The sequence below is a fragment of the Orbicella faveolata genome, unplaced genomic scaffold, assembly GCF_042242905.1.
Source record: "Orbicella faveolata isolate gen_17 unplaced genomic scaffold, um_ofav_v1 contig_46, whole genome shotgun sequence".
Lineage (NCBI taxonomy): Eukaryota > Metazoa > Cnidaria > Anthozoa > Scleractinia > Merulinidae > Orbicella > Orbicella faveolata.
In genome coordinates, this window is record NW_028301576.1 from 28,038,148 (window position 1) to 28,053,546 (window position 15,399).

Consider the following 15,399-nt stretch of genomic DNA (forward strand, 5'->3'; position numbering starts at 1 on the left):
TTTTGAACGCGATTTGGTTGTGCTCTCGTGCGAAAGGCCATTATCGTTATAACGTATCCCACTGCTCGCATTTTAAGGCTGTGGTTGTGGTTTTTTTGTCAATCAAGTAAATTTTATCTCGCTTCGATTTCTCTTTGATCTTGCCATGTGATTGACACTTCTTGGTCAACAAACATTCCACTGTTTTTGAGTTTTCCCACGATTACCCACCACGATTATTTGATTATCCCACTGCTCGTTTGATAGCATGTTTCCGCAGGTTGAACTGAATTGTTTGAATGGTGTCGCTTTGATTTTTCTTTGATCTCGTGATCACCGACAAATTATAACGGATTGGTCGTAGTACTCGGTAAAACCAAAGAAATTTTGGCAGTCTTGTGCTAATGAGCCCTTAGCTAAAGTCTATTGGACTGGTTTCACTTCAAATCTGGAATGAATCCAGCCATTCTTTATCTCAAGCCTGCATCTTGTCAGCTTTGTACTGGGGCATTCCACGAGGTTGACAGCCACGTTTTAGGACCCCTGGGGAAATGCTTATCTATTTTAGCAATCAATTAGCGGCACCGTTTTGACCAGCTGGTTGGTGATTACGACCAATAGTGATCAGCAAATTCTCTTATTGGCCATTGACACCATTGTCACCTTGAACAAAAATCGCGTCCACTTGTCTTTAAGTGCATGGTCCACGATTCGAGAAGACCAGTGTTGTCTGGTTGTGCCTCTGAAGTCGGTCATCAGGTAGGTGTAAAAGAAAGAACGGGAACTTACTAATCAAAAGGAGGGATCTCAATGGAACATGAAAAAAACGACTGTAGGTCTTTAAAGAGCGTTTCACTAGCTTAGTGTTACGCTTAAAGGATACTTCCAGAGTACCGTCTGCCATATTTTCTCTCTCCAGAATTGGTTGTTAACTGGCCGATTGTGGTACTCAGACCTTTCGTGGTAAGTTCTAGAAGCCTAGATTATTGCGCATCCCATGTTTCTCTTCAAGTGATAACTTATTTTTAGGCATCTTAGTTCCCCTTGGAGGGCCAGTAGAATGTATGAGTGCAAATCCCATAGAAGGGGAATTGTGTTTTTGTAAATCGAGGTCATTTAAAGTGAATTTTTGTAAGCAAGGGATTCCTATAGATGGTTTTCACGTCATGGTTTTCATGTTCTAAAACCCAAAACTTGAAGAGCCGCCAGAGTTTCAACTCTCTTCAGGCATAAGAGGTGCAAAATGTATATATGTTGACAACTTTTAAGCTCAATAGCATCCTTTGTTTGGAAACCAGCCCAGTTTGAGTGTCAGATGAATGGCGGGCGTGACATGAGCTACCATCACCGTTGTTGCAAAATTTTCACCTATCTCATGATTTTTAGCAACATGTAGTTGCAAAAGTGTTTATCTAAATGCAGATTTGTACAGTACAGATATTCGCTGGCCTGGATGACAAAATTTAGCTGCGGGTGTTCACACCATTTTCTGGCAAACATACATATGACACCGCTCTTTCCTCTTGGGCTAAATGTGTCAAGGCTATATAGATACTATTTTGTTCTGGTCAAGTGGCATTATTAAGAAACACTATCTCTGTTCCTGTCTCTACAGATTGTTTCACGATTTCTTCGAAACCTTTTGCTGTGCTTTTCACTGAAGTGATTGACTGCGACAAGTGTCTTTAAGGTCAGTTTAATTGTACTCAAATAAATGTGATACCATGTTTTTCTCAGTTTGGTGACGACCATTATCGGGGGAGGCAAAGGGGAGAAGGGAGGGAAGAGAGAGGGATGTTCAATGTTTTCCATACGTTTCTGACGTTTTAAACATCTTCAACGTTTATTTCGTGTATGCCAATTGTTCTGGTCAGGTGGCATTATCTAAATGCGATCTCTCTTTTTGCCTCTGCAGACTGTTCCATGATTCTTTTGAGAGCTTTTGCTGTGCTATCCACTGGACTGTTTGAGTTTATTGCCTTTGAGGTCAGTTAACAATTGTAACAGATACCATGTTTCCCTTATTGACCGCCAGCACTGAGGGAGTTGCAGGAAGAGAGGCGGTGTTTCACGTTTCTTTGTTAGCCAAACATTCTCATTCTTAAACAAAAATCTTTGACATCCATCCTATACATGCCAATTGACCAAGACCAGACCAAGTGGCATACGATTTCAGATTTTTGTTATTTTGCAATATTAACAAAAATAAGCTAAACACGATCTCTCTTCTTGCCTCTACAGATTGTTTCACGAATTCTGTTAAACATTTTGCTGTGCTATTCACTGGAAGGATTGATTGCACTACTGCCTTTGAGGTAATGTTAATTGTATGGTAAAATCAATACCATATTTCCCTTGCTGACAATTCTCGGTGCTGTCTCACGTTTCTTTTCTTTAAATCAAAAATCTTAGACGATTAATACACAACTTCGCGCACGTTCATTAGCAATCGATGCGCGGGCTGTGTAAGGGGTGAATGAGATTCAAACATTGTTTTTCTCTTTTTCTTAAAAGGTAAAAAAAGTTTTTTCTCGTTCTTTTTGCAAAATAATCATCTCACTCTTCTCAATTTGAACAGCAAAAGAACTTTTTTCACATGTTTTGTAAAAAAATTCACCTATTATGATGCCTTAACGCTGGGAAGGAGGATGGGTACAAGTCACCGGAAATCAACCCTTAGCAGCCCGAGTAGCCCATCCTTAATTGAGGTCTTGTTAAGAGAATTTATCAACCCTTAAAACGGGTTAGAGTTAGGGTTTAGTTTCAAGTGTTATGGTTAGGAGCTAGAGATAGGCTTAAGGTGAAGGGTTAGAGTTTAGGATGAGGTTTAGAGACCGAGGAGGGTTTCATTTTCCTCTACCAAAGGAACCGCTGACTTGAACAACTCAGCTGGCCAAGGACCAGACCACAAGACCACCAGCACCAGCCAAGAATTGTACGTAAAAATTTAGGTACCATATACTTCACAATCTCACCGTCAGTTAACTTTATGTACAATTTTTAGGTATAAATGAGTAACTTCCCGGAAGTTAACCTCTTTTGATGGAAATACACACTGAACAGTGAAATAAAAGTGTCTGCCATTCTATATATTGCCTGTACTGAAATTTTCTGTTTGTTTTTGTTGCAATTTTTTTTTGCTCATTTTTTGTTTTTTTTTTTCATGTGCCACTTGCTACACGCTTCAAAAATAGTTATTTTGTGAGGAAAAAAAGAACTGCGCCGGGTTGGTCTCGAATCCGGGGAAACTGACGATGAGACTGTGCATTTAACACTTTAGAATCTCACCGTCAGTTAACTTTATGTACAATTTTTAGGTATAAATGAGTAACTTCCCGGAAGTTAACCTCTTTTGATGGAAATACACACTGAACAGTGAAATAAAAGTGTCTGCCATTCTATATATTGCCTGTAGTGAAATTTTCTGTTTGTTTTTGTTGTAATTTTTTTTTTGCTCATTTTTTGTTTTTTCCATGTGCCACTTGCTACACGCTTCAAAAAAAGTTATTTTGTGAGGAAAAAAAATTGCGCCGGGTTGGTCTCGAACCGGGGAAAACTGATGATGAGATGTGCTATTTAACACTTCACAATCTCACCGTCAGTTAATTTTATGTACAATTTTTAGGTATGAGTAACTTCCCGGAAGTTAACCTCTTTTAATGAAAATACACACTGAACAATGAAATAAAAGTGTCTGCCATTCTATATATTGCCTGTAGTGAAATTTTCTGTTTGTTTTTGTTGTAATTTTTTTTTGCTCATTTTTTGTTTTTTTTTCATGTGCCACTTGCTACACGCTTCAAAAATAGTTATTTTGTGAGGAAAAAAAAACTTGCGCCAGGTTGGTCTCGAACCCGGGAAAACTAATGTCGAGGTTTGACATAATATCCATTACCCCACCACGACACCATGTGGAGTTATGCCACAACTTTAGGTATAAAGGAGTCAATTACCGGAAGTTAACCGCTTAACCGGAAGTACACCCCTTTTGATAAAAATAGACACTGAAGAGTGAAATAAAAATGTCTGTCACTTTATTTATTGTCTGCAGTTTTCCTTGGCTTTTTAGTCGGGGCTCTCCCTCTCAGAATATTTTGGGTTTGATTTCTCCAAGAGTATCTCAACAATATCAAAGATATTTCGCATGCCTTTTGTGTAACAAGAGGGCTACGAAATCTTGCCTTTTGCGTTCTTGCAACTGTCAAATTACGTAAGATATTTGCTTTCAAACTTCAAAAAATTATTCTTGTGCCATCTTGCTGGTTTGATTTCTCCAAGAGTATTTAATCAACATCAGAGAAATTTATTGTGTCTTTTGTCTAACCAAAGGGCTAGTGAATGGTACCTCTTGCATTCTTGTAATTGTTAAATTACCTGAGATATTTGCCTTCAAACTTCAAAAAAAATTGTTTTGTGTCAATTTGCAGGTTTGATTTCTCCAAGAGTATTTGACCAACATCAACGATGTTTAGCGTGCTTTTTGTCTTACAAAAGGGCTACCGAATGATACCTTTCTCATTCTTTTAACTATTAAATTACCTGAGATATTTGCCTTCAAACTTCAAAAAAAATTGTTTTCTGTCAACTTGCAGGTTTGATTTCTCCAAGAGTATATGACCAACATCAATGATGTTTAGCGTGCCTTTTGTCTAACAAAAGGGCTACCGAATGATACCTTTCTCATTCTTTTAACTATTAAATTACCTGAGATATTTGCCTTTAAACTTCAAAAAAAATTGTTTTCTGTCAACTTGCAGGTTTGATTTCTCCAAGAGTATTTGACCAACATCAACGATGTTTAGCGTGCCTTTTGTCTAACAAAAGGGCTACTGAATGATACCTTTCTCGTTCTTGTAACTATTAAATTATGTCAGATATTTGCCTTCAAACTTCAAAAAAAATTGCAGTTTGAAAAAAACTTACAAAAAAAACTTTTTTTGATTTCAAATATAGACTTGTGAAATGTAGAAAGTAAACAGGCTACATTGCCCATGTTGTCTGGACCTCATTGGTGAAAACCGTGCAGAAAACAGCCCATTGGGAAATTTTTTATGAATTTTTTTGTAGTGACCAGTTGTAAAGGAAAGTTCAGTGCACACTACATGATGTCCCTTTTCTCAATACTTTCGAACTGTGAGTACACGCTTTTTGAGCTCCGTTATTTTTGCTGTTTGGCACCCTTAGAACACTGGGCAGATGCAATCCAACTATCGGAAGAGGTGTCTAAGGTGCTCCGGCACCTTTCTTGAACATTTTCTTCCCATAAAAAACGGTTGCCTCTGCGCAGGCTTTGGTCAAAGTTTAAGGGTGCTATCTTGACCAATATGTTGTTGAAGGACCTCGTTATTAGAACTGGAGACCTTTGATTGATGTTTTGATGTTATATCATGCTTGTTCATGTTGTAAGGAGCCGTTTGGTTTTGATTTTTTGGAAATCGGTTCCTTTGTTGATTAGTTATGACGTCATTTGTGTCAAAATTTTACACCCTAATAACTTTACGAGGTTTTAACCATTTGGCCAGCAAATTGTAGTGTCGGATAGGCCTTGACATAGGCTATGTGCATGCCAGATTTCGTAGCAAATGATAAAATCCTCACAAAGTTATTAGCAGTTAAAGTTTTATACAAAATGGCGGACACAAGTTTGTTGGTACCATGCCCTCAGTGATTTTTGAATGTGAAAATGAGGGGAAACTTTAACTGCTAATAACTCAAAGAGGATTGAACTGTTTGACTTGCAATTTGAAGCACAGATAGAATGCAACAAGGGTTATCTGTTGTGTGGGTCACGTGAGTGCCAGGTTTCACTCTTATGTCTGTAAGTATACCAGACTTTTACTGCTTAGAACTTTAAGATAATGTTGAGGCAGGCTTTCAAATCTAGACATTATAGAATGCAAAAGTAGCTATCTGTATAGAATGTTGGTTTCACCTCAAACTATAATGTCTAAGTATTGGAACTCGTTACTAGAACTTGAGGTCCTCATTAGAGACTAAGGCAAGGTTTTCTTTCCTGCAACATTTTTTGTAGCTGCTCCAGTCACCATGAGCCGCCGTGCTAGATACACGCCAGCGGAGGACCATGCGCTCCAGGCCTTCATTGAATCGAACAAATACAAGTACCCCGTGACGGGAAATAAATTGTGGCTCTTTGCAGAGGCCCAAAGAGTAACCAGTCATTCCTGGCAATTGATGAAGGCCAGGTACATGCTGTTGTCTGGGGTCTCTGCGAAGAAGGGCAAAAAGAAGCACTTGTTGAGGCCCTCCCTGGGAAGCGGCGCTCCGGGGACAATTCCATTTAGGCTGTCATTCACTTGCACATCCACCTGCCCCACCTCCACCCACCCCACCTCCACTTGCACCACGTCCACCCGCCCCACCTCCACCCACTCCTCGACGTTGACCGTTCCACGACAAGTAACTGTGACGGACATGACAACGCAGACAGACGGTACGGGGATGGTCAGTGTTGGGGTTGGCATCCACCTGTTCTGCCCTGTCATGCAGTACAGGCCGGTGGATGTCAGCACCCAAACAGGGCATCTGCAATCCCGGTACAGACGATCACATTCATTTTAGACATGCATGCACCATGCATTACCATACACATCATACGTACATCATACGCCCATACATTCTCTTTGTAAATAAATTTTGTAAATAGACATTCATATTAGTGTATGTAAGAAAAATAGCCAAAAAACAAAATACATAGACCAAAAAAAATCACATTATTGTAAATAGTTTCAATTCAACAAAGTTGAATTTTTGTAAATACCTTTGTAACTAGAATTGTAAAATGGAAGATATTAACTTAAGACTTATTTATTGTAAATGTCACTACAAAAAATTGTATATATTTTAACCTCTGTAAAAACAGCCATGTAAATACGTCATTGTTGCTTTAGACTTAGGCTCAGTGCTTCATGTCTCCCATCAGGGATCAAACACGAGTTGGAGTAGCCAATCTCCGAGGAGTGCCCCACGGGAACATCTAGTGTCTTTACAGTCTAAGTTTTTAATTATTTTTGGGGTACAACAGGGTGTTGATGCGCAACTTGCGGACAGGAAGTCCGTTAGGCTTTCTGGGCAGTTTGTAAGCCCCGGTCTGTCTAATCACCTCTCACACCCAAAGCCAACTCCACCTCCTTGTGGTGCACCCTGGATAGGCTGGCCTTGCGGCTAAGGTTAGCAGACGGAGCTCTGGCTGAAAGCTGGAGGGGCTAATCATCCCTTCAGTGGCTTTGCATTGACTATGGAAACGTTTGTTAGATAGGCCACCTACCTTGACCACAGACAATGTAAAGAGTTTTCCTTTTAATAAAACAACTTGAAAATCACCTTTTGAATTCTTGTAATTGTTAAATTACTTAAGATATTTGCCTTCAAACTTCAAAAAATAGGCCATAAAGATATGCCATCTACCTTGAACACAGTGGGACGAAGAGGATACAAGAAACATGACAGCAGTCATAACAGATGTGCACAAAGATGTTGAAGCCCATTTAGTCTGGCCTCTGCCCTTCAGACCTGTACAGGTCTTAGGTTCATGAAGGCACACAAGCCTCTCAACCACAACAAGGTAGGACTACTGTGAGAGGAAAAAAATGTAATGATGGTTTCCCAGTCCCCCCCTTGCCGTATCAAATGGCAAGAGTACTACCCAGAGACTGAGCATGTTTGTGGGGCACTCCCCGGGGGTTGGCTACCCCAGCTTGCATTTGATCCCTGACAAACTGCTCAGTCCCCAGAGGGTATCATCGGGTCACCAGCCCGACTCATTGTCGCCAGGAAATATTTACAATATATACAATTGTATATGCAATTAAAATATTTACAATTCTATATACAATTCTATGTACAATAAATAAGAATTAATTTAGATTTTGGTATGGTACAATTCTATTTACAATTTATATTTGCAGGAGTTCAGCTTTGCTGAATTATAAAATTAATTTGAACTTCGTTTTGGCATTTTTCTTGTTTTTTAGAAACACAACTGCAAGACGTCAACAAGAGCAGGGAAGACCCCTTTGTCATTTTGGTTTGTGGCCTCAACATGACGGACACTATGACACACTGCAACGGTCAACCTGAAATTTTACGACCCTCAAGGTATTCAGTGCAAACCATGCAACACAACACAATACGACACAAAACAAAACCTTTCACTGTCATTGAGCAATTCACCTGACCTTAGTCAGGAACCGCCCTCGGATCCAAGCACATTCAACGGAACAAAGAACAAACACAATAAGAGGCCTTACATGTGCATTATTAAAAAGATGGACTTTTCAACGTTTGCCCATTTTCTACCCTTAGTGGTCTTCAGGGCACTACTTTGTGGCCTTCCTGAAGAAGTTCTTCACCTTTTCGTAGCACCTTTGTGAACCTTCTCTTTGAAGTATGTACATCTTTCTCAAAAAGCGTGATGACTTCTTTCTTGCTTGGCATGTTGGAATAGGACGTAAAGAAACTGTTGATGACTTCCACGTCATTGCAATTCCACTCCCGACGCCCACTTGAAACAGTTAGGGAGGTCTGCTCCTCAGTCTCATCTGGTAGATTTGTGAGAGCTGTCTGTTTCACAGTCTGTGTGTTGTACCGCACAAAATCTGCAATCTTCTTTACTTTGCCAGCATCAACTACGAACTTTCGTAAGGCCTTCTCTGATTTCATCTTGTGTCCTACTTCTGCCATGGTGAGGATCCTTCCCATACTTATGGTGTCGTTGAAAATGGACATAACAACTACCTTCTCTTCGGTCGTTAAGCCAGCAACCTGGAGATCCTCTTCATCTTCTGTACTTTCTTCTTGTTGAACGTTTTGGTCTTCTTCGTCTGGCTGTGTCTGCTCCTGGGTTTTTTCCTCAGTGGAGGCTGGCTTTGTGATGGTTACAGAAGACTGTGGGTGGACAAGACTCTTTAAAACCCTGTGGGCTCTGCTGGCGTTCACCGCATTGACCTTGTCAACGTAATTTTGCCTAGCTGTTTTAATTTGATGCTTCAAGTGATCTGCAACAAGCTGCTGGTCTCTGGTGTTGAGGCTTTGGTTTGAGGCCGTCTCGTAGAATTTACGCACTCTTGTTGGAGTAACCCTGATGTCACATCTTATTCCGGCCTTTTTGAAGAATTCGGGGACATGTTTTCCGATTGTACCCTTTTGGAAGTGTTGGCCTCTGGTGTTGATGAATAAGGCATCTGCTGCTGATTCTACAAACGCCGGCCTTATATAATAGGCATAGATCTTAACGTAGGAGTAAATTCTCTTGTCCATCGTCAGCTCTGCTGGGCCCTGGTGACAAGTTGTCTTGTGTTCATCTACCAAGAGAGTGTATTTCTCCTCAGCTTCAACATACGTTGCACGTTTGAAACGGCTTAGTTTGGCAGTTTCCAGTGGACCAGGCTGTGATCCGTTTTCAATCAGCATTGTCACCATGAGATAGTCGCGGACTAGAGCAAACTCATTCATGTCCACCACGTGTCCCTCTGTAGACACTCCAATTAACTTAATTGCCGATTTGGTGAGCTCTGTGTTCTCCAAGTTCTGAAGGTCGTCAGTGGTCATGCGGCTGAAAGTTTCTTCAACCTTCCTTGTTGTTGACTGCGATGCGGTTCTGCGATGTATTGTAGAACGGTAATTGGGAAGACGCTCTAGAAGTTTCACAATTTTGAATTTCTGCTCACTGGGAAGAGGGACTTTTATGAAGAGATTACTCCAGATGAACTTCAGAAACATCTCAAGGCTTCTTATGTACAGCTTCATGGTGTTTCCAGTGAGAGCCTTTGATTGCATCATGGGGCTTGCAAAATTGTCCCAGACGTCCAGTGACTGATTTCGTTCGAGGCATGCCAGATCACTTCCTCCTGGGTCAAGGTGCTCTAAGATCTTGTGCACTTGTCTCACATGTATTAGTATTTGTCCCTGAGACAGTGATCCTCCTACGTGCAGCAAGAATTTGTGGAAGTTTGCCACATAGTGCTCCCTGATATTTGTGGATGATTCTCGGTTCAAGTAGTAGCTTCGCCAGGTCTGTGCCTCAACAGGTACCTCCCAGTTGGAGTCATCATCTGAAGCAAAGGAGCCCCCTTCGTCGAGGTCTGCCTCTCGATCAAGAGTGCCAGTATCGCTTACTATGTTGTCGTCGGAATCCCCATCTGAATGGAAACTCTCCTTTTCATCTGAAGAAGTTTTAACGACCTCCTTCACAATTTCCTTGCTTGACGGACCCTTGAACTTCTTTTTCACTGGAGGCTGTCTTTCCCCAGAGTTGACACTTCTTTTTTGTCTGCTCTCAATCTTTTCAGGTTTGGTGTTGGAAGCTGGCGCCTTTCTCTTTGGTTTGTCCAGTCTCTTGAACTTCTGCAGCGCCTCCTTGTGGGTTTCCTTGTCCAAGATCTTGTGCTTCCTTTTAAGATGTTGGCTCTATCGAGTTACAACAGCGCTGCAGCCCCTGTACCCACATTGGTATAAGTTCACGGACTGTTGGTCTGTTTTCGGCTTCGAGTTTCTTCTCAGACACTGCTACTACACGAGCTGCTTTAGACTTGCTGGTGACAGTGTCCCCGTGCTTTGCCAAGATGTGCTTCTGTAGGTGTGTGCCAGAGAAGTCACACATAGGGCATTTCTGTAACCTGTTTTTGTTTTTGTCCGTATAGTTGTCTGTCAATGTCAACGCTGGCTTGGCATTTTTATTGGCTGGCCTATCTTGTGCCTGCTCATGAACACGAGGTTGTGCTGGTCTTTCCAAGGCTTCCTCCAGTTTCTCCTCAGTTGCTAAAATGTCAAATGCCAAGTAGCTTGTTATTAAACAGTAGGCTTTTTAGCTTGTACAAAAATCATACTACAGTGAAAGATCTGATTGGAATTGCACCTTCAGGGGGAATAACTTTTCTAAGCCAGTTGTATAGTGGATGCATTTCAGACAGAGAAGTTGTGGAAAGTGGAATCCTAGACTTGCCTTATGATGATGGTGATGCTGTCATGGCCGACAAGGGTTTTACGATTGATGATTTACTTCCCCTGGGTGTCTCTCTGAATATTCCTCCATTTCTTGGGCATTATGATCAGATGCCACCACAGGATGTAGTAAAAACCCAAGTCATTGCTGCTTTACGGATTCATATTGAGCAAGCCATTAATAAAATAAAAAATTTCCATATTTGGGACCGGGTAACACCCCTTTCCCTATTTCCTATATTAAACCAAATGTGGACAGTTTGTGGTTTCTTATGTAATGTCCAAGATCCCATTTTATCATAACAATGTATCACATTTTAATATCTTATTAAAATGATGCTCATGAGGTTTGAGGGTCATTGTCATTTTTTATTTAAAGGGGGGATAGGGCATGTGTGGGGGGAGGAGCATTAATAGATAAGCAGGGAGACTTTGCCTGTACAAATTCAGTGAGTTGCTGCATAGCACTTAAATTTCAAAACATAAATCATAGCCAGGGTGTTTTATGCCCTTAAAGCATTTCAGCAGCAGCAAAATCAATAAAATGTTCATAGTAGTAGACCAAAAGCTTTCTTTCCAGATCATGCCAGTACTGGTGATCAAAGGCAATTCTCTCAACTGACATGCCTTTTTTGTGAACACCACAAAGTCGCACCACTCTGCCCCTGTGATTCCCATTTGCCCTTGAACCTGTGCATAGTAGGGATGGGTCACTTTCAATTTACACTTCCCATCAATGTTCTGACAACAGAAATTGGGATCAGAGCAAGCCTCCAATGGAGTCACAAGAAACTTTGTTTCGGGGCATTTCACTTCAAGCAAACCAAATGGTTTTGTGCAGCCTGTGTCAATGACTTTTCCATCTGGAGAGCAGGCCAGGGCTGGTTCTTTTTTATAAACAAGAAGGCCGTTTCTAAATACTTGAACAGGCATTGATCTGCTGTTCATTTGTTTCACATAAGCATGAATTGCTTCAGATTCATATTTTATGCCATGACTTGTGTATATATATATATAAAAAGTTAAGATGCTTCGAGCCAACAGGGATGCCACGCGCCAGAAGGATCCAAAAGGATTCGTAGTCCAAACCTCGAGTAATGAAATTTGTAGGCAATTGTGGAAAACGAGGACGAAAAAAATATATATATACAGTAAAAAGTCTAAGAAATCTAAAAAAAAGTTTAAAAATTTAATAAAAATAAACGTTTCGGTCAAAGACCTTCATCAGTTGCAGTGCAAGTGAATAATAAATTACAATAACCTTAAATAAGTTTACAGTATAAAAAATGACAATATTACAAAGATGATTACATAACAAGGTGTGGTAACACATGAAAACGAAAAAATTAACCAATGATAAACAATCGGTGATTACTAAGCGAGATACTATGACAATGTGGTACAAAACTCCAAAGACACAAACCAAATAAGAATAAATAATCGAATATAATACAAATAAGATTAATATCAAAAAAGTAACGCGATTCGTCGAGTCAGCCGAAAGTGTGAAGGGACCCGCGTGTAAAATATTCAATGTTCAAAAAAGGCGGTCCCAAAATCCCCAAACAAAGCCCTTGAAACTATGCCGCGGCAAGGCACAACAGGCGCCCTAAACAGGGCCCTTAAACAACAATAATGTAATAAATTCCCCGATGGGGGCCCCTGAGAAAACCTAGCGCTAACAAAGCTAACAAGATCCAAGGTCAGGGCCTTTGAACACCTGAACTAAGATAACCGCTCTGAACAAGTATTTCTTGCCGAGAGAACAACTGAATACAAGGGTTATCTAGTCAATCAGGGTTATCCCACAAAACTAGTGGAAGATCAATTTTCTAAAGCCTTAACTACATCTAGAACTGACTTACTTAGAACTCGTGCCAAAGCTGAGAAGAAATTGTTTCCATTTGTAACAACATTTAATCCAAATTTACCTGATGTTGGTCGCATCATCAGAAAACACCTAGGTATTTTGGAATCCAACCCCAAATTAAAAGAATTTTTTCCGCCAAATTCCATCATAGCCTCTTTTCGAAGATCTAAAAACCTTAAGGAGTTGTTAGCGCCATCTCGCTATGGCTCTAACACTAAGGTTGAAGAGGTTGTTGAGGTTAAGGGTTGCTTTAAATGCAAAAGAACAAGATGTGATCTCTGTCGCAACTACTTTGTTGAATCAAATTCTTTCCAAAGTTTTCAAACAGGCAAGAGCTATAAGATACGATTGAAACTTTCCTGTGATTCAAAATATGTCATTTATTTGGCTTCGTGTAAGAAATGTAACTTACAATACATTGGCTCTACAACAACAGATTTTAGAGTTAGATTTCGCAACCACAAGTCTGCTATGCTGACCAAGAAAAAGACTTGTGAGGTAGCGGTGCATTTCAACAGAACACCGCACGACTTAAACGACTTTTCTTTCCAGTGTATTGATCAAGTGCAGATAAATGCAAACAATACAAGTAACATCGAAAAGCTTTTAATCACTAAAGAGGCATATTGGAGTGCACAGTTGTTCTCTCTGGCACCTTTTGGCTTGAATAAACGTCAGGAATTCCACTCGAAAAAAAGAATAAACTACAATTAGCCCAAAAATAACTTGCAAATTTGGCGGTTATCTTAGTTCAGGTGTTCAAAGGCCCTGACCTTGGATCTTGTTAGCTTTGTTAGCACTAGGTTTTCTCAGGGGCCCCCATCGGGGAATTTATTACATTATTGTTGTTTAAGGGCCCTGTTTAGGGCACCTGTTGTGCCTTGCCGCGGCATAGTTTCAAGGGCTTTGTTTGGGGATTTTGGGACCGCCTTTTTTGAACATTGAATATTTTACACGCGGGTCCCTTCACACTTTCGGCTGACTCGACGAATCGCGTTACTTTTTTGATATTAATCTTATTTGTATTATATTCGATTATTTATTCTTATTTGGTTTGTGTCTTTTGAGTTTTGTACCGCATTGTCATAGTATCTCGCTTAGTAATCACCGATTGTTTATCATTGGTTAATTTTTTCGTTTTCATGTGTTACCACGCCTTGTTATGTAATCATCTTTGTAATATTATGTCATTTTTTATACTGTAAACTTATTTAAGGTTATTGTAATTTATTATTCACTTGCACTGCAACTGATGAAGGTCTTTGACCGAAACGTTTATTTTTATTAAATTTTTAAACTTTTTTTTAGATTTCTTAGACTTTTTACTGTATATATATATTTTTTTCGCTCGAAGTTGTCCGTCCTCGTTTTCCACAATTGCCTATATATATATATCTTCAGCACTGCACTGATGAGGCCCAGAAGGCCGAAACAGTACTGTCTGCAGTTAGATATAGCTCGCTGGCATACAAAGCTCTGCTTTCATGTCCAGTTTGAGCACTCTACTGGGATGAGTTGTTACTGTTGCAATTGCGCATGCTCACTAGCTCGCTAGTTTGAGCACTCTGGTAATGGCTTAGATACTACCACATGTGTAGTATTTGGGGCGGCTCTTTAAGCTTAGCCTCCATCCTAGTCTTCAGCACTGCACTGATGAGGCCCAGAAGGCCGAAACAGTACTGTCTGCAGTTAGTTATATATATACAATACATAATTAGACTGACTATTATCCACTTATACACTTAGTAATTAGGGCGCTCGCAGATACATTGTTGTAATCTCATCACCTGCACGTTCTTGTAAGTTGCCATTAGCTTGTTACAATACAGAATTAGACTGACTATTTTACACTTAGTAATTAAGGCGCTTGCAGATACATTGTTGTAATCTTATCACCCGGCGTGTTCTTGTAAGTTGACATTAGCTTGTTATGTAATCTATTATTTCAGGTTGTAAAGCATTATGTAATTATATTTACATTTTTCTGATCTTATATATATATACATGCAAATCTGTAAACTTACTAGGATTTTTAACGTTTTGTTTTTTAACTTGTAAATATTGTTCCAATCTGAAGAAGGCCGAAGGCCGAAACGTCACATTAAAAGCCCGAACAGTCAGAAGTTTGCTTCATGACGCCTCATCTTACACTTAACTAAAATTCACATTGAAGCACGGTATCTTTTGATCCTTCTACTGGAAGTCACCGTTTGGAAAACCATATTATTCTGCCTGAACATTTTATCCTGGTTATTTGTTGATTTTGCAATCCAACCCCAAATTGAAAGAACTTTTCCCTCAAGGCTCTATCATACCATCTTTTCGTAGAACAAAAAACCTGAAAGAATTATTAGCACCATCTCGTTTTAAAACCGCCGATGAGGGACAAACAATTCAGCCAAACAATGGCTGCTTTAAATGTGAAAGAAATAGATGCGATCTCTGTCGAAATTTCTTTGTTGAATCTAAATCATTTCTAAGTTTTAAAACGGGCAGAAAATACACCATTCATTCAAGGATTTCTTGTGATTCTAAAAACATGATCTATTTAGTTTCCTGCAAGAAATGTCGTTTACAGTACATAGGATCAA

At 39.9% G+C, this 15,399-nt stretch overlaps 1 protein-coding gene and 1 pseudogene across 1 annotated transcript; one reads left to right on the plus strand and one right to left on the minus strand.

Moving 5' to 3' along the window:
- The first annotated feature begins 5,959 nt into the window (after positions 1-5,959).
- LOC149099406 (uncharacterized) lies at positions 5,960-6,636 on the plus strand. The gene has a single exon (XM_089278120.1). The coding sequence runs from the start codon at positions 6,025-6,027 to the stop codon at positions 6,556-6,558; it is 534 nt and encodes a 177-aa protein (XP_089134246.1). The 5' UTR covers positions 5,960-6,024; the 3' UTR covers positions 6,559-6,636.
- Positions 6,637-10,287: 3,651 nt separating this feature from the next.
- LOC149099407 (uncharacterized) lies at positions 10,288-15,030 on the minus strand (annotated as a pseudogene).
- Between the last annotated feature and the right edge of the window lie 369 nt (positions 15,031-15,399).